Source organism: Sturnira hondurensis, unplaced genomic scaffold (genome assembly GCF_014824575.4).
Source record: "Sturnira hondurensis isolate 20B ecotype Veracruz unplaced genomic scaffold, ASM1482457v3 Scaffold0007406, whole genome shotgun sequence".
Classification (NCBI taxonomy): Eukaryota; Metazoa; Chordata; class Mammalia; order Chiroptera; family Phyllostomidae; genus Sturnira; species Sturnira hondurensis.
In genome coordinates this window covers 14,174,938-14,194,727 of record NW_028080037.1, presented here as the reverse complement: position 1 = coordinate 14,194,727, position 19,790 = coordinate 14,174,938, and the positions used below count along the sequence as shown (strand labels likewise).

At 48.4% G+C, this 19,790-nt stretch overlaps 1 protein-coding gene across 1 annotated transcript; it reads left to right on the top strand.

The window, feature by feature from the left end:
- The first annotated feature begins 3,392 nt into the window (after positions 1–3,392).
- LOC118991342 (uncharacterized) lies at positions 3,393–9,876 on the top strand. The gene is made up of 2 exons (XM_037052606.1): positions 3,393–3,639; positions 9,782–9,876. The coding sequence occupies exons 1-2, from the start codon at positions 3,393–3,395 to the stop codon at positions 9,874–9,876; spliced, it is 342 nt and encodes a 113-aa protein (XP_036908501.1).
- Positions 9,877–19,790: the final 9,914 nt, after the last annotated feature.

Below are 19,790 nucleotides of genomic sequence, written 5' to 3'. Positions count from 1 at the left end.
ATGCTCAGAAAGAAAGCAAAAAGAAGTTCCAGCAGCCATTAAGAGGAAATTAGAAATGCACTTTTCTCTGCCTCCGGCACATTAATAAAAGAGATTACAAAGCTGGAAAGGAGTCGAAGCAGGGCAGCCTTACAACAATTGGAAGGTGGGGGGCAGGGGAGGCTGCTTCCTGTATAGCCATCTGACTTCATGGCTGTTCCCAGGCTGAGAGGATGTGGCTGCTGGGAGGACCTGGAGCTCATGCACTACACATCAGGGGGGCCCTCGCCACATGCACTGTGGGACAGGAGGAGGACAGGATGACAGGACAGGTGTACACTTGCAACATGGGCCAGCACAACCACACCTGTGGACAGAGAGCTGGAGGCTGATTAACACTGGCCCTGGACAAGCACTGAAGTTTGCAGGGTGTGAGATAAAGGAGGTGTGAAATGCAGAAAGTGCAAAGGTGTCCTATGGCCGTGAACACGGGAGGGTCACCATGGTCACTTTGTCTTGGTGATCATAGCAAGTGGTTGCTGCATGTGTGTCATGAGCTCTGGGCTAGAGAATGGGGCTGGTTACTGAAGTGACTGGATCATTGGCTCTGACTCATCACCTTCCCCTCACATGCATCCATACCTTTTGCCCCGTGACTCTGCAGCCTCTCCTCAGACAGGTTACATCCATGTGCTTTGACTTTGAGTTTGACGTTGGCTTTGGCCAATGATATATGAATGGGAGATATATGAATCCAGTTTTGGGATGAGGCCTTAAGAAATTATGTAAGTTTCTAGGCTTCTCTTGTCTATCTGCCTTTGTAGTAGAACAGGTTCTGGCTAGCCTGCTGGCCTGCAGGGAATGACTGACATGTAGAACTGAGACAGACACAGCTTGCAGCTCAGAGCTGCCCCAGCTGACTCACAGAACAAAGCCGGATGAGGAATATATAAATACCTATTCTCGTATGCAACTGAAATTTAGTGGCTGTTTGTTACACAGCAATAGCTAACTGATGCACTCATATATGAAGTTTTTCATTTTATTCATGTATCTGTCAATTCAGTAACTATTTCCTGAACACTTTCATGATGGACAGTTTGGCAGGCAGCAAAGATATAATGAGTAAAAAAGAAATCTGTGAAAATGGGCGGGGATTTCAGATTTGTTGATTCAAGGATAAAGCACCTACCATGCACCAGGCGTGGAGATAAGTGTTGTAATTGCAGTGGCAAACAAAGTACATAAGGCCCCTGCCCTCAAGATGCTCACAGACAGCAGAGAAAACAAGCAACGAAACAGAAAATGTCCAAATAGCTTGATAGAGAAGGTGGTTTCTTCCTTTAAATCCGTCCCTGTTGAGTGCAGCAGGTGAGAAAGCCAGCTGGCCATTGCAACACAACGTGGCACATGGTAGAGTGAGACACCTGCAGCCAGCTCAGAGGAAGCACCTCATGCAGCTTGGGGTTGGAGGTAGGAGCCAGGTAGGTGAGGAATGGCTTCCCAGGGCACACAATAACTATGTGTGGAAAGCTACGTCAGATAGTTCACAGGCAGAGAGAGGAAGAACCGGGATGGAGCGCCAAGAGGAAGGCATAGCAGGGGCAATGGTGGGGGACAGGAACATGCATGGTGCCTGAGGGCCAACACCTACTTCTGTTTATTGTTGGGAAATAGAGAGGAAGAGGGAGAGGTAGGAGATGAGCCGCTGAAAGGGACCAGAGCATGAAGGAGTTGGGGGGCCAAGTTCAGATGCTTGGACTTGATACCAGGAGGGAAAGAGAGAGCCACAGAAGGGTTTGAGCAGAACACCGTATCAGGTTGCCATCTGAGAATCTTAGAAAGGGGGAGTGGCTGGAGGGAGATGAGAAGCGGGGAGGCAGGGTAATGACAGGAGAGGAGAAATGACACCCATGCTGGGCAACATGGGCCGGAGAAGTGGCCCCACCCTTGGAATTATGGAATCAGACTGTGCAGCTGGGTGTGTCCTGGGGCCATCAAGCCCCACCACAGCCTTTTGCAAAAACTGTGTCTTAGAGAGGGTGGCAACGCGGCCCTGAGTCTCACAGCAGGGAGCTTAGGGCTGGGGACTGGAATGGAGATCCTCATGTTCCAAACCCCAAGCTCACTCCACAGCCTCACTCTGTCTCCCAGTCCCCGAAATTTGATTAATCATATTAATTACAAGAATAATTCTAATTACTATGCTCTAGTAACCAAGCCCCTGCTCCGTGCTAGGCTGTGTGCTTAGCACACCATGTGTAAAATCTCAGTGGATCCTGCCAACATTCTGCAGAGTCAGAATTTCTCATTTCGCAGATGACAAACCTGAAGATCAGTAGGTGACGCAACTCAAGGTTGAGCCCCAGCGTTCGTTCTGGTCAGCTCAGGTGGCTGCAACACAATGCCAAAATCTGGGTGGCTTAAACAGCCGAAATTTCTTTTTCACAGTTCTGGAGGCTAGGAAGTCCAAGGTCAAGGTGCAAGAAGAATAGGGGTTTGGTGGGGGCTCTCTTCCTGGCTTGTAGGTGGCCACTTTCACATTGTGAGTTCATAGAATCTTTGCTGTGTGTGTGTGTGTGTGTGTGTGTGTGTGTGTGCACGTGTGCCTGTCTGTCTGTCTGTCTGATGAGGACTGCAGTCCAGGGCAGTGGTTCTCAGGGTGTGGCCTCTTGGCTAGCAGCAGCGGCCATCACCCACAGGCTTGTTAAAACCATGAATTCCTGAGCCCCCTCCAGACTGACTCAATCTGAGACTCTGGGGGTAACACCCAACAATCTGTGCTTAACAAGCCCTCCTGGTAAGTCTGATGCATGTTCAAGTCTGATCTGGTCTAGATGAATGCTTTTTCCATTTTTTAAAAGTGACTTAAGTGCTTTCTTCTAACAAAATTCCGAGAAGACAGGTACCTAAAGGAGATAAAAGCGGCAATGCAAAGTTAAAGCAGAAACCAGGGCCCAGAGCTCTGTCCCATCTCCCTTCCTTGCCCAGGTGAAGGCCAAGGTGATGTCAAAGCTAGCTGCCCTGTGTCAATTCCTTCTGCCAACCAGAGCCCAAAGCTCCACCTCCCACCTGCCTCCCTCCCTCGCAGCCTCCGATCCTGTTTACACGGTCCGTAAAGCATGGATTTGCTGTGGCCTCGAGAAACCTGGTCTTCTCCTTCTTTCCTTCTTGAGTTTTTTTTTTTCAAATAGGTTTGAGTCTGTAATTCAGTTAATTATTTCCCAGAGCACCGATTTGGTGGCTACGGCACAGCACGCGGCAGGGAAACGGAGACAGGTCCTCGGAAGCCTCTTTCCAGAAAATCTAATTACATCATTGAGAAATCTTCTGTCTTAAGCAGCCTCCTCCACCGCCATAAATTTACATATTCTATATGCCTTCCCTGGAACACTGTGGGCCCTATTTGCATAATGTTGCTGGAGGGGCCTGCGCTTCTCTTGAACCCGAATGCAGTGGGAGCGAGGAAGCAATTATTAAGCTGTAGACATTGGCAGGGAGAGAGGCCTCAGATGGATTTCAACTCCAAGCCTCTTTCACTGCCTGGGCCGCTCATTACTCACGGCCTGGATCCCAGGCCGACGGAGGATCCGAGGGCCAGGAAAATCGGGAATCGCTGTCTTCGGGTTATGTCTCAGGCCGGGTCCAGGCCCAACGCAGGTGAGCAGCTGTGGTTTTCTCATGCCGATTGTGGGAGCAATCTTGTTCCACTTCCCACAGGTAAATGCATTTCTTGGATGCTCTCGTCAGGTTGCCTTGGCCAACACATCCCTGCCCCTCGCCGTCACACACCTCCACACACCTGCAGGCAGGTCAGCAAGGCTTTGCCTGCCTTCTTGCCGGCAACCTACCAGAAGTGCTTAGTTTTTAAAAAATGCTGTTGAGCAAAGTCCCAGTTGGAAAGGGCAAGTGGAAACAAGAATTCTCTCCTGCCACACTGAGAGAATTCTTGCTCAAAATCTATCCATCTCCATACTCAGGCCATTGGGATGATGGGATATTCCTTACTGCAGGCTTCTGGTGAGACCATCTTGTATACTTGGACTTAGGGCCTCAGACCAGGGGGGGTTGATGTTCCAGAATCTACAGGTCACTCTGTAGTCTTTAGACCTTTCAGAGCTGTGAACTTGACCTCTGAGTCGTTCCATGACCTGTCACACCCAATCTCAGGAGCTCATCAATGACTGATTTGAGCTCTGGGGGCCCCACCTTGGTTTTACTCCTGTGTCCATCTGAAGGTCTACTATAGCCCTGGTCCAGTGGCTTAGTTGGTTGGAACATTGTCCCATCCACCAAAAGGTTGTGGGTTCGATCCCCAGTCAGGGGATGTGTAGGACTGTGTACAAATAGCAACCGATCAATGTCCCTCTCTCACATCAATGTTTCTCTGTCTCTACCTCTAATCAATAAATGTGTCCTCGGGTGAGAACTAAAAATTAAATACAAAATAAAAGCTCTCCTCCAATGCACAGTGCTCAAATAACAAGTCTCAAGTATAAGGACATCTCCTGTCCGGACTTTGAACAAGAAACTTTGAACGCGGTCCCTCCTGACAGTTTTCATCCCTGGTTAATTCATAGAATGCCCAGCCAGAAATCCACTCGTCCATTTCTACAGGTAAATACTATGACTGCACTTACCAGGTGATTCCAAATAAAGTGCCCACCACGCCTGATAAATTTATTGACAGAACAAGACATGACCATACAAGGCGTGGAAAGCTGGTTGAGGATGGCTTGTGCTTTACTCCTTATATTTCATAGTAGACTGTGCAATGTTCATTTTTTTCAAACCAGCATCTTTTGTTTCCGAGGAAGTGGAAATATATTGGAAACTATCGGTTTCATGTACAACTGCCTCAATACCCCCAATGGGTAGAATTCATCAGTTCAGAGATGACTGGGGCATTGAAAGTCCGCTCCATCCCAGTATTTGAATGCTGAGCCAATTGTTGGAAGTTTGAAACAACAGCTTCTTTTCTGGGGGGAAAAAACAACAAATATCTTCTCTTGCTAGGAGGTTCGGTCTCCTCAAAAGACCTCAACATTTTGTCCTCGGCGCTGACTGTCTCATTACAGGAATTTGGAGGGAACTCACTTTTTCCATGACTGCATCCAATATTGCCTTATTTCTCCAAGAAAAGGAGATTGTTCCTGATTAGCCAAACTCAGGGCGCAAAAAAGCACAAATGGTGACTTTTCCAAAGGAAATTCTTTTGGTGAATTAATGGAGCTAGAGCTTCCGAGCCACAGATGGCCTTTTTTATTAGAGTTCAGGGTTTAGATGTGGGTTTGTCTTCAAGAAAGTCCCCCACGTATCTGTTTCCTGATCTGTCAAGGGAGTGATAATAGCACCTACATTATTGTTGACATTGGGGGAATTAGATGAGATATATTGGTTGAGTCACAGGGAGGTTCAATAACCTGACCAAAGTCACAGACAGAGCAGATGGCCAGGGAGGGACTGGAACTCCGGTGTGTTGGTTCAGCCGTCGCCTCTCATGTTCTCCCTACCACAACACAGGGATGCCGACAGCTGGTGCTTACAATGACCAGTCACATGGAACTTGGCTTTCTGGACTGAACTACTAAGGGGTGGGAGTAGGAGGTTTTCAGAGGGAGACACGCAAGGGAACATGAGATTCACTGATCAGGTCGCCTCTTTCAGAGGTCAGTGCTATTTCTAATCAGCCTTAGCAAAGAATGCAACTTTCCCTCATTTTCTAGGTAAGGCCCCCGTTGCCATGGGGAGTGGGTTATCATGGTAGAAAAAAAAAGGAAGAGAGACGAAATGGCAAGAAAAGTAAATGCCATTGTGTCCCTGGCCCCTCGATGCCCGGGTGCAGTATGGATCCTCCGTGTTCCAGGTGAGCTGGTGGCTGTGAATCCCTGCAGTGATGTCACAGCCTCTGAGGCAGGTCCTGTGAGGCAGGGACGAAATACGTGGCATCTGTGCAGGGCACCGCAGGCAGAAGTGAAGAAAGCAGTTGCACACTGTGGAAACACGAGAGCCAGCGGTGCCACACTCATTTGTCTGGCAGCGCCTCCTACAACCGAACACCTACTGATCCTACGACTCAGCAATCCCAGGCCTGGGTAGACGCCCAGCAAAAGTGGAGGCACGTCGCCGAAGGACGCTTGCAAGCACGTTCACGCTCACTCTTGGAAGCAGCCTCGGACGGAGACCGTCCCAACGTCCCTCAGCACGGAAACCGGGGGATTGTGCCGCATCCCCAGAAAGGCACACCATACACAGTGTTGGCGAGTCCACGGTCATACCCAGCCACTTCCTGTTTCGGAAATAAAGTTTTATTGGGACACAGCCCTGTCCATATTTTCCATATTGTCTGTGGCAGCTTCTGTGCTGCACAGCGGCCAAAGATGACAGCGACCACAGAGGTGGTATATGCCATGGACCCTATAGCATTTCCCATCTGGTCCTTTCCAGGACAAACTCGCTGACCCTTGCTCTATAAAAATGAAAATAAACAGCCTGGAACTTTCCTGGGAAATGGGGTGATATTCACAAGCGTGATATCGAGAACCCGTTGCACGATTGTGTTCACGTAAGTGCAGAGACGGGCAAGACCAGTCTGTGCTGCTAGCAGACAAGACAGCAGCTACCCAGGGAGAAGAGCCACTGAACGGGGTGTGGGGAAGCTTTACGGGCTCTGAAAATTTGCTGCTGATTCTAGGTCTAGGTGGCATTTCCATGGAGACGTACACGGATGATGTGTACACTTCCCCGCCTGTATGTTGTTCGCAGATAAAAAATTTAAAAATAAACAAAAAAAGGAACAGGGGATGGGACAGGATGATGCCAAGTATTGTATCAATGTATCTCCTGGACAGAAAGCTCAAACAACAGATTGTCAAGCCTCGAAAACAGATAACTTTAACTTTTACACATGAGCACACATTTATTCATTCGCTCCACAAATGTTTATTGATCACTCACCATGAGCCAGGTGCTGAAAACTCAGCAGTGAGGGAGACAGACCCAGTTTCTGCTGCCTCGGCATTTGTATGCACACTCACAGGTGCCACTGGGGTCTCACCCGGGTGTGCACGAATGCTTGTGAACACAGACCAGTGTGCACCTGCATCTGGGGGTCGTGTCCCTCTCACAAGGGCGCTTTTCTGAATTTTGCTCCCCTGCCCCTTGCTACCACAGCTGCTCTCCTCCGTCCAGCACAGAGACTGACAATGGGCCTCAGTTCCCCTGGGAGGTCTGGACCCTCAGAGGGCCACTGCCATGTGCTGGCCCCCACTCCACTATTTACCCTCCCAAAGCAGGATCGGCCAGATCAGCTGGTTTCCCCAAGTCATATCTGGCATCTGAGACAACAGGGATGGATGACCTTGAACCCAAGGATGCCCTCTGATATCCCCCGGACTTCCCGCCTGGCCTCCTGCCCTCAGTGTGGTCACCCACCAGCCCCAGACTGTGGTCACCAGAGCCTCATGGCCCCGTAACCAGGGTTTTCCCATATGCCAATGAGTGATACCTGCTAAGGCTGCATATTTGTATTCTGTGTCCTTGAAAAGAGTGGCAAGATGACAGAGTTGGAAAGTCATAAGCCCAAGTCCCTCCTGTTTTGAATAAGGAAATGGAAGACCCACGATGGGAGGGCCTGGCCCATGGTTTCATGCTCAGGCCAGGTTGTGCCTGCCAAACCCCAGGCCACACCTGCCTCTGCCCACACGGAGGCCTCACTGCTAAAGTGCCTATGCTTAAAGGAGAAGTCAGACCCTCCTTGAGTGGCCTCCTCACTTAGAACAAGCCCAGCTCCTTACTCTGGAAAAATGTGCCCCCTAGTCTTGCCCCTGCTCACCTCTCTGACCTCATGCCCTCCCATGCTCCTCTGGAGTCCTTCCTCTTCTTCAACATCCCAAGCTCGTTTGCATCTGAGGGCTGTGGCACAGGCTATTCCCTATACTTGGTCCACCCTTCCCGCTATGGCCGTGGGGCTGGCTCTTTCTGTTCGTTAGGATCCTGGCAAAGCTGTCACCTTCTCAGATGTTCTACAACCGCCCACTTTAGTGGGACACCACCCTCCTCCACCCATTCTCCATGGGCCTCCCTTTCGTGACTTTCTTGACAGTGCTCGTCCCTGTCTGAGATCATCTTATTTATTTCTTTGTTCACTTGTGACCCCCATCAGCTCAAGGGTTGCCTCGTATCACTGCTCCTTCCCAGTGCCTCCAAGAGGTTTGACATATAGGAAGCATTTAGAACGTGTTGGATGAATGAACGGATGGATGAATTAATGAATGAAGAGATGGATGAGTGAATGAATGAATGAAGCATCTACACCAGAGTAGCTCACAATGCAGTTACATCTCCAAGAGATGTAGTTACATGCAGTTACATCTCGACCACCCTGATTAAGGCATTCCCAGTACCAGCAACAGCTCCAGGCCTCTTTGTGTATGGAAGCATATTGACCCAGGGCCAGAGGGACACTTGGCAGCAATTTGTGTTTACTCTCTCTGATCAATAGGCATCTCAATACTCACCCAACACAATCCATTGTTGATGGTTATTAATTACAGCCCTTTCCTTTTCTTGCATCTCTTGACCTCTCATGGGGTCCATCCTTGTCCATCCTCTGCCGTGGGGAGTTCCTAGGCTTCTAGCTGATGTCAGAAGAGCCCTCAGAGATTTGGCTCTTATCTTCTTCTCCTTCTGAGCCTGATGTTTGAACTAGAGGCCTGGACTCTGGCCCATTCTCCCTGGTACATTTCCGGAAGGGCATCTGTGGGGAGCTTGGGGTGGGAACATTGTGGTGGGGAGGGCACCTTCGTTCTAACCTCAGCCCTTCAGTTACTGTGAGTCCTTGACCCCATCACCCTCCTCTGGGTCTTCAGAATGAGAAAGCTCTCAGAGACCTCCTCACCCTGATACTATATGATTGTTAAAACTTAGACTCCTTCCTGAAGAGCCCTTACACTTTGAATGCCCACGGATCAAGCACCCCAAGTCCTGCCATTTTGCTTTATTGGGTACACTATCCACCCTTGTACCCTTTAAATTGCATCCATTCATTTAGTCATTCAACAATCACTCATGCATCCAGATACACATATAACAGACGCTTTAGCGGAATCTGCAAATACCCACTATGTCACAGCACGAAGTACCCAGCGTGTGCTTTGTCACCGTCACTGTCGAATAAGTCACTCCAGCCTCCTTCCATTGGCCATCCCACTGAAGTCTCCAAAAAAACTCTAGGAATAACACTCTATCATCCTTATTACACATATGAGGAAACTCAGGCCCAGAATGGCCAGAGACATACAGCTAGTGAGTGTGTGTGAGTCAGAATTTGAACCCAGAGTTATCTAGCCTAAGCTTGGTCATGTGACCATTCCAACAGGAGATCTCACCCCTGGAACACTCACCTCCTCTGGCCCTCTCGAGCAGAGAGCATGGGAGGCACAACTGGCCATATACTACTCACTGCTTCTCACTGAAGATGGAAACACGTTAGAAAGGACAGTGGTGGTAACCACACTAAGCCATGGTGTGGACAGCCTGGGGCCTGGGAGAGTTCCCACACTAGACCCAATGAGCTGCCACCAATTAATATGGCGCCATAGATTCCTCCCTTTTAGCACCAAAGTCCTCTGGGGATCAAAAATACAGGTGACCCAGGTTGAACAGGAAGGAAGAGGCTAACCACCAAATACCATGTACTGGGCAAAGCGGATTCCACCTCCCTACAATGTGCTGATTTTGAGATACAGAAATGCGTTCGGATTAATCTCTGAGCTATTCTTCTCCCAAATTCTCCATTTAGGGTCGGATGTTACTAATTCAGAGCTCCCGGAAAGCACAGAGATTACCTTGGCCGTGTGCAAGGGCCCCATGAGCACACTGCTTGATTCAGGGTGAAAAACAGAGCTCAGCCTACAAGCTGAAGCACCCAGTGCAGAATCAAAGGCCCCCCGGGACCTCGCTCCAACCAAAAGCCTTCATGAATTCATTCAACAAATATTAATTGAGCACTTACTACATGCTAGGCTGCTCTCAGTGCTGGAGATACAGCAGTGAATAAAGTGGATGAAAGTCCCTGCCTTTAAAGAACTTACATTCTAGAGGGAGAGGCAAATAACAATAATAATACATTATAGAGCATATTGGATGGAGAGAGATGCTATAAAAAAAACAAAGCAGGACTGGGCACAGCAAACAGTGCTGTGAGGTGGGATTGTGATTTAAAAATAGAGTTACAGGGAGATCTTGGGAGAAGGAGACAGTTAAGCCAAAGGCTTATTCCAAGGCCACCCGAATGACCCATGGAGAGCCGACATTGGCTCCAGGCACGGTAGGCACAGTGCAGGTGGAAGAGGAGCTCGGAGTCCCAAAAGGCTTGGCTAGTAGAGTCTAACTGGGGATGGAATAAATGGAAGAATCAAAGACAGCCCCGAGAGGTCCTCAGCCCCTGGAAGGATGCACCTGTCAATTCCTGCAGCGGACGCATCTGCAAATGTGACGGGAGGTGTCAGTTCAGTCTGGGACACACTGAGGTTGAGTGTCTACCCCCCATTCAAGTGGAGTAGGCAAGCAGGCTGCCTCCACACCTTGCAGATCTCGTACTCCATGCAAAGCCCACTCCTCCTCTTTCACGACTCCCGCTGCACATCTGTGTTCGCACACAGCCTCTACCTGAGGGGTCCTCCCCCGTCTCAGCAGAGGCAGTCCCTACCTTCAGCGCCAACTTATCCACCAGCCTAGAGCGCTGCCCGTCTCCCGAAACCTCCCAGCCTTTCTCCCTGTGTCTTCTTCTATGAGCAACCTAACAGGTTGATGAAGAAATGAGAAATGTTTGAGAGTTAGGCAGGGTGTGGAGGGAGGTGCTGCCATCGTATGTCATCAGTGACCCACTCTGTTCTCCGGAGTCTGTTGACCTGCCTTCTCCCCCTGCCTCCTGAAGACACTGGTCTCTCCTTAAGTGCCTCAGTCCTCTCACAATATGCCTTTATCAATATGAGTCCAATAAACATTTCAGTTCCTCATATAAATTCCTGGGCCCAGCTGCCCAGCGAAGACCTGCTCAATCAGCAGACCATAAAGATGTAATAATGCAATTAAAAGGCATGCCCTGTCACCCTCATAAAACCAGAGATCAATGGAGGGGGGGGAGCTGATGGCACCAGGGGGAGGAACCCAGCTTCTCTGCTGTGTCGAAGGGTGAGGAAGCTGGACGGTTCAACGGGACCGGGGAACAGGCTATCAGACCTGGGAGATGTTTTACAGCTCCCGCTTAGGGTCCTACCTGGGGCGTCACTCAGTGGGTTGGACGTCAAGGGACCTAGGTTGTGTCTCCAGGTCAGATTTAGGGGCTTTGAGGTCTTACACAAGTCCCCTCAACTTTTTTTAGCCTCAGTCTCCTGACTACCCAGACAGATATAATGGTGATGCTGCCTTTTCCACAGGATTTGGGGCAGAACAGACCCAGTGCATTTTAATGCTGGGAGGGTTTCGAGACCAGGGGCTGCCAATTCAAATACCTGGGTCACGGCAGATCTAACATATAGGCTGAGATCTACAAGCACCTGAGGCCAAGTTCTTTGCCTCATCCTGACAGAGTTCCTTCACTCCCAGCCTTTTACTCATAGAGTTTAAATACAATGGACACCAGGATAATAAGCAGGAGAGATGGGGTCTAGCATGATGAGTTCAGGACCATAGGACAAGAGGCCAACCCCAGCTCCGCTGCTGATGCTCTGTGTTGTCTTGGACAAGTCACATCCTCTCTTCGAGTGTCCATTTCTTAATCTATAACTGGTATAAAAATGTTCACCTGTCTTATATCCTAACCTCCAATGCACAAAAAGAGAGTTCTACAGTGGCCCTGACAATGATTATAGTACTTAATATCTGTTAAGCCCCTACTATGTGCTATTTCATCACCCAATAACCTTGCGAGCAGGTGAAGAATAACGAGGCCCAGAGGGTATGGCAGAAGAGTTTCTGTGCCAACTCCCAGCCTGGCTCTCCAGTGGCCTCATGAAATTCTGCCCCATCTCTTGGAACCTACGCATCTCCCGTGAGAATAAGCCTAGGCTAGCCTGGTGGGGGAGAGGTAGAGTGACTTACTACAGGCCGTGTCTCAGTTTGTTTGGGCTTCTGTAACGAAAATACCATGCACTGGGTGGCTTAAACAACATGAATCTATTTCTCATCGTTCTGGATGGTGAGAAGTCCAAGATCAGGGTGTCAGCATGGGCGGGCTTCCTGGTTCACAGACAGTCATCCCCTTGCTCCCAGCCGACGTGTGCCCACAGAGCCAAGAGAAGAGAGTTTGTATGTCTCTTCTTGGAAGGGCATTGATTCCAGCCACTCCTATAGCCTAATTACCTCCTAAAGGCCTTGCCTTCAAATACTCACCACATTGGGTTTTAGAATTCCGATATACAATTTGAGAGGACACAAATGTTTAGCCTACAACAGCCACACAGCCAGTGGAACAGAGCTTAACTGAGAACCAGGTGAGGCATGTCTGATTCCAGAACCGAAGTGTCAACAGTCTATTGACTCTCACCTATAAAGCTTTATGCACCTGTAATATTGTCTATGAGCCTCTGGAGCGCCTGGAGTTCCCCGAGGTAATGACTAGGACGATGGGAATTCCAGAACAGGTACACGGTATAAGCTGGACCCCCGGTATCAGAAAACCTCTCACAATTTATAGGATCATAAAGAATTTGACTGACAGGAATCTTAAACCAAATCTTCACGTGTTTGATTGCACAGACATAGACATAATACTGAGACCCAGGAAGAATGAGGAATTGCGTGAGGCCCAAGATAGCATAACTGATGGGTGTGGACCCAGAACTCAAATATGCTGACTCCCAGTTTAGTATGGGAGACACTGTTCTGCTCAGACATCCAAGGACTGAAGGCTGAGGGTGGGTGTGAGAATCACTGGGAGAAAGAAAAGATGAGCTGAAATTTACCTGAAGACAGGAGAAATTCCAGTCAGATGGGCAAAAAAAAAAGCCAAGTTCCCTCTGGAGTGAGGGACTCCTATGGGTGGCCTTAGAAATTAAGGACTTGGGACCAGAGAACTCCAAGTGCAAGTTTTATGTACTATATCGCCTACAAAACTGGTCCTGTTGTCTATCCCTCTCTGTGTGTTTGCCATTTGCAATGTGTATTTATAGTTTCTTCCATTGGAAAGTGAAGTCTAGTTCTCTATCTCTTCAATTTGGATGGACCATGTGACTTGCTTTAACCACAGAATGTGACAGAGAAGACACCAGGTCTTTTCTAAGCATGGGCCCCTGAGAGGCCTTATGCACTCTTTTTTTTTTCTTTAGAACTTGCCCATGAGTCTGATGGAGGGTGAGAGATACATGGCTCTTAATCCCCACCATACATGCCCAACAGCCAATTACTGGACTTAAGTGGGGCCATTGTAAACTACCTACATGCATTCATAATTAGCTGAGCCCAGGCAAGACTAAAAGAATCATCCAATTGACCTGTAGATAAATCAGCTATGATAAATGCTTACTATTTGAAGTCACTGGGCTATGGCATTACTTGTTACTCAGCAATAGCTAACTGATACACCTTGGTTCCCTTACTTCCTAGCCTTCTGATCTTGGGAAAATCACTTCCCCTTTCCAAGCCTCCATTTCTCTATCTGCAAACTAGTGGTGGTGATGATGATGATCATGATGACAATGCCAACCCACCAAGGTCTCCATGGAGATTAAGCCAGAGAATGCTTTGGAGGCTCACAGCACAGTATCTGGCATGCAATGAGTATTCAATGTATATTGATTTCTTCCTTCCAGAAGCCATGCTGTAGCTCAGTCCACCAAGATGTGAGAGGAAGTGTGGTTTGCTCCCAGATACAATTTCAGAAAGACCTGTCATTAAACTGAGGTGAGGCTGATAGGTCTTAGATTCCAATCTCAAATCCTTGGGGACCCTAGGACTTGCCTTGAATCCCTGGCCTGCAGGCCAGTCAGGGCAGGGGCAGTGCCAGGGCAGGGGGCCTTGATGCAGGCTGGGTTCAGCAGTGCAGTTTGCTCTGCTTGCCAGAGCTTGCATGTTTACATACATCCCATAATTACCATCTGCACAGCCAGCGGCATTTGTTGCAAATGGGCCGTTTCCATCTGTTGAAGCAATTTCCTCAGAGGAATTTGCATTGATCACTTTTTTATGCAAAGCTTTTGTATAGATCATTTTTCCCCCCAATGGTTTTTAATAGGTCTAAATATTTGAGGGGCAGGGAGGGGCCTCGGAAGGAAGGAGGTTGGGGGGCGGGGAAGAGCTGTAGTGGGGGGTGGGTGGGGGAGGTTACTCTTGCGCAAACCTCCACCTGTATCTCTCGTCTGCAGGGACCCAACTCAGTCGCTGCTCAGGACCCCAGCCCAGGCGATGCCATTTCAGATATTCATTGTTTGCCTTTATACTTGAGCTGGTCACTCCTGGTTAATGGAGAGGCCTCAAACGAGGGCAAATGGGGCGTGGTAATCAGCCTAGCAACTGGTGACTCCGGCTCAGAGCTTCGTACCTGAGAGGACCAGATGGACGATTTTGCATATTTTTGACAGCTGTAATGAACAGGGCAGCTCTGTATTGATTAAATGTCTGGGAAATTAGTGTAACCCTCCGGAGTTCCATTATTTACTATTTCTGCTCAAATTCGCAGCAAAGTTTACACAAGCAGAAGTCAGCAGCGAGAGAAGGGGAGAAGGAGGAGACGGTTGAATGAGATGATAAATGCTTCTTAGGGCCCCAGTCTGACAGACGCAGAATGGAACGGTGCCTGTAGTTTTGACATTGAACTCTTGGAGGGTGAATTCCTTGGTTGATGGAGGTCTGTATCCCCAGTGTCCGGCATGGTACCTGGCAGAGAGAAGGTTCCTGGAAACCATTGGTCCTAGACAGAATATTTGACTAGAAGTTAAAATCTGGGTTCTGGACTCCTGCAGAGACTTGGGACTCAATAGGCTGAAGACAGATCCTGCCTTTAAAGCAGGTGAAGAAGAACACCCTTGAAAGTATAACTTGCAATCTTCGGTAAACAAAAAATTTGTATGCAAGGAATGGATGTTGCTGCCACCACCGCGGCCCCATGTTGATTCTCTTTGGGGCATCATGACCTTGAGTGGCTAACAAATATTTTCTAAATAAAACAAGACTCCTCTAAACATACCCTGAGAACATTCAAGGGGGGGGGTTTCAAAGTACAGTCTACAAAATACCTGCATCAGCATCCCTCGGGACACTGGGCTCAAATGCAGATTCTTGGGCCTCTGTTAAAGAAAAAATCATTCAGGCACTTGTCAAAGATGATGAGGAAGACTTGATTCAAGGAGAGGCTGCTACGATGGGAACTTTACAAGAGGCGAGAGAGATTGGACTCAAATCCAAAAGGATACAAGCAAGAAAAGTGGGGCTTTGTAGCCAAGGACCAGGGAGGAGGGAGGGGGTATCTGTGGATGGGCAGTTACTGAGAGGGAAGGTAAATCTTGGCTAAACAAACCCAACACAATTCTTGTTGAAGGGTGGCCAGAGCGAAGGGTGGGGGATGAAGGATTTGATCAGATATGGGGTGATCAGAGGGAGATTTTTGCTAAAATGACCCAGCAAGAGTCTTGCTAGAGCTGAGATAAGTGGGGTCGAGGAGAGACCCCCAAAGTCAGACAGAGCCTAATCAGAAAGAGGACCCAGAGGAGCCAGACTCAAGTTTGGTCAGAGGAGGGAGTCTTCATCAACCCCAAGAACAACAGGCTCGATAACTCCCAAGGGGGTTATCATATGCTAGACTTGGAGGATTACTGAAGGCTCTAGAATTATCTCTTACCAGTCACGGGACCTGGACAGGTCAGAGCTCCCTAAATAAAGGGCCTTGGAGCTGTCCCTGGTGCTGCCCCACACTTCAGCAGTAATCAGCTTGTCCTGTCCAAGCAGCCCTAAGCCACATTCTGTTTCTTCAGCTGGTGTCTGCTCTCCTGTGCACGAGTCACGCCAGGGAAACTTTCTTCAAACCCCTGTGTATGCTCAGACCCTTCTCCTCAGCCCTTTCAGAGACACCCCTTACTTCATATGCCCTGAGTCTGATCATGCCTCACCCACTACCTATTGGTGCTAGTCTCTGGCAGGTGCATTTATGGCAACCGAGCTCAATGCCTTCATTGGAAGAGAGAGAAAAGTCTGGGTAGGAGACTGGACAGCCGACAGATACATACACTGGTGTAAGTGGTCTCTTCAGCCACACTGTTTTCTTTTATTGTATTCAGAGGGGTGAGTCAGGTCTTGGCTAGCATAGCACGCCTTCAGTCAATGTTGAAAGAATGAAGTAAGATACACAGATGAACAAATATATACACACACACACACACACACACATATATGCAGAGGTGAGCAAAAGTGGGTTTACAATTGGAGTAGGTAAAACACAGACTTTATTCTTGTACTATTACTTATTATGCATTATATTATTTATTTGTATTATGACTGTACACCTACTTTTTCCCACCCCTGTGTGTGTGTGTATAATGACAATGATGAAGATGACAATGATGAAGATGACGATGATGGGGATAGTGATGATGGGGATAGTGATGATGATGGTGGTTCCATTTTGCCACGGGACCCACAAAGGTTGACTGGCGCCTGAAGAAATCAGTGGTTGAGATTCTGGTGTATTAGGTGGCTAAAGAAATGGATGGATGGATAAAGGATGAAAGAATGAATAGCTCATGAAGGAATGGAAGGACAGATAGATGAAAAGAAGGATGAAAAGGAGGGATAGAAGAATAGAGGAAAGGAGACGAGATGAAAATGGGAATAAAAGGAAGACATGAGGGCTAAAAAAGGAAAGAAAAGAAAAACAGGGACAGAAAGAAAACCATAAATTCTATTGCGCCGTAAATATTCAACAAGAATAAGAGCAAGCGGAGTAAATTCTTCCAATACGTCACGGAATATGACTGTCCTTCATTTACTTTCTCTCCAATTAGGTAAAAAGCCTGTTCTATTAACAGTTACCCGTGCAGATCCAGACAAAATTAACTCCTGGTGCCTCATCCTGGCAGCAGGGCAATTGATTCTCCCCCCTAATCCGTTTATTTCATTAGCGATACGTTTATTTGGTACATGCATTTTGCCAGGCCGCAGCAATGAAATGGCCCTGCAAGGTGTGGGGCACAGGGGAACGCTGGGAATATTAACCAAATCGCTATTACCGCCATGGCAGTGCTTAAAGATCATATGTAAATCAAATGTCAGGGGAGAAAATTGTAGCGAGGGCTGTCAGGAAACAATTTAGCCGTGGTTAAAGGCACAGCTCATGGCTGGGTGAACTGCGAACTTCGCAAATGGAAAACCAAGCCGGCTTCCACTGAGGGAGCTGATGAGACCCAGAGGAAAAGAGTAGAAGGACTGGGAAGATGTTGGATGTCTGTACCCCACAAACATGAAAAATTTTTTAAAATATATTCCCTTGTAAATATTCACAGCCAGCTGTGACGCTGAGTTCCCATTGAAAGTGAATTTGGCCTGTTGAAGAATTTCACCACCGTTTCTGTCCTGTTCATCTAAAAGAGCTGACTCACAAGGGAAAAAAAAAAAGCAGTTGTTTAACAAAAGGCAGGGTGGGCTCTTTATTCCCAGGCTTCTAGAAAATCGGTTTCCATGTTGCAAAACAGATAATGATGGTGATGACTTTAGCATCACAGGCCCCAACAATAGGTGGCCTGTAATTCTTTTCTTAGAAATTTACCCTTGTGAGCCAAGTGTGTGTGTTTGTGTATAATGATTGCTGGGTACTTGGTGGAGATTTAGTAACTGCTTAAGGTATTTCAAGCAGGAAGGGATTTAAGACAGGGCATTAGACGCTTCCTCAGTTGTTGGAAAGACAGGGAGAACAAAGCTCAAGAACCCTTCCAGAAAATCCTGACTCACAGGAAACACAAGGAGCACCCATGGGAAACGTTGGCTGCCTGTCTCCCGGAAGTGGACGGTGCCCACAACAAACATGGCAGGACACCTGCCTTCCCTCTGCCTCGCCCGGCTCCTTCCTACAGCTTCCTGTGGGAAGTCATGGCTCCTCCTCTTCCACCTTGCAGATCTCAGGCAGGGGCTCCTCCTTCTTCCAGACAAACGCCCTCTGTAAATTGCATTTTGGGCAAAAATTGCTTTAGAACTCAAACACCAGAAATGAGACCTTGGGCAAACAGACTCACCTCTCCGAGCCTCGGATTTCCCAGTCCTGAAATAGTACCTGGTCAGGGCAGAGACACTGCCAGGACAAAGTACAAGATGTCTAGGCACTAGGCACCGTGTAGGTGCCCAGTCAATGTCAACTGCTCATTGCCCCCTTCCTCTCACCCTTATGTCCCCCTTAGAGGTTCATTTGAAGCCAATTTCCTCCGTGGGGACACTGCCAGGGCACAGGAACCACATATATTCCCAGGGTTCCGGGTTCCCCTGGGAAAAATCCTCCCTTACAGAAAGCCATTAAAGGTTTAATTTCTTATCATCTCCCATTCCAACTAGCCAGGGCGTTATGAATAATATCCTATTAGCCGGAGACATTCAAACAATCACCCGTTAACATGTTCGCACGGCGGGATGATGAAGCGCCCTCCGAAATCACGGCGCTTATCTGTGGCCCACTCAGCAGGCACTCCATCACGCCCACCGACGACACTTCTTGTATTGCTGCCTCAGATTCCAACTAATCACTCCCGGGCAGCGGGTGGAGGGTGAGCCGGGAGCCTCCCTGGCTGCAGACTCCTGGGGCAGAGCCCTGCCTTCCTCCTGCCTTGTTCCCAGGGGCATGGCAAAGCCCCTGTCCCGGAGGGGACTGGAGCCACTTCTTGAAAGAGAACCGTAAAACGCCTCCCAACCGTGCAGTGATTTTGGTCACAGGAAAACCAGGTCAGTATAACACTGATTTTGAACTACATCAAGCCAGGAAAAGACAAGAGTAGAGAAGCGTTACATGGAAGAGCTATTTCAAGAAGAAAAAAATAAACGAAACCACTAAAACAGAGGCATCGACTTTGAAGTTAGAAGAGGCCCTAGAAATTGACTGTTGCCATTTTTTTCCTCCCCCCACCACCTCCATACCTGGAATCACAGATCGCCTTCATCCTGGACCTTCTCAAGTTCACACATCTCCTCCAGTTGAACACTCAGACTCATCATATCCTGAAAGACGGGGGTTCCAGGACCCCAAACGACTAAGGAGTTTGGTGTCACAAGTAAAGGTGCTTTGGACCACGGGCTGTCACTGGCTCAGGGAGATGTGTGCCCCACACAGGATTCGCCCAGCCCAATCACACTGGTTGTGTGATTTGGGGCAGCTCGAAATACTCAGGGCCCACCTTGCTGCTTCAAAGTACACATCGTGTTCTGGGGCCCCTGACCCACCCTGCAAGAAAGACACCCGTGGAACTGGATTGGCGCAATGCTTGCCACGTTTGTTTTTCCACGCGCCAAAGGATGTCTTGGTAGTGAGGGGCTTTCTAGCAGGCAGCCAGCATCGGTTTGCTCTGTTTTTACAGTCTCTTTTTGATGAAAAGGGATTTTTTTTTTTTTTTTGGTTTGTGTGTGTTTACACTGGTCTGTGAGTAAATGGAAGTGTGATGCATATTTTATAACACGGTTCCTTCTGAGAACTTCGGCGGGAAGGTGGTCATGACCCCTCGGGTCGTTGCTGGAAGAAAGTGGCTAAAACGCACCGTTCCTACTATATGCTGACTGCTTCAAAACCGTGTACCATTAACCTCACAATGATCCGGTGAAGTGTGTCCCCGTGCTTTCCACTT

Bases quoted from the DNA above. Each gene is read 5' to 3' on its own strand.
- LOC118991342 (XM_037052606.1), top strand. From the start codon at position 3,393: ATGTTGCTGGAGGGGCCTGCGCTTCTCTTGAACCCGAATGCAGTGGGA. The intron at 3,640-9,781 runs GTGAGCAGCTGT...TTCTCCATTTAG, and splicing joins CGGGTCCAGGCCCAACGCAG to GGTCGGATGTTACTAATTCA.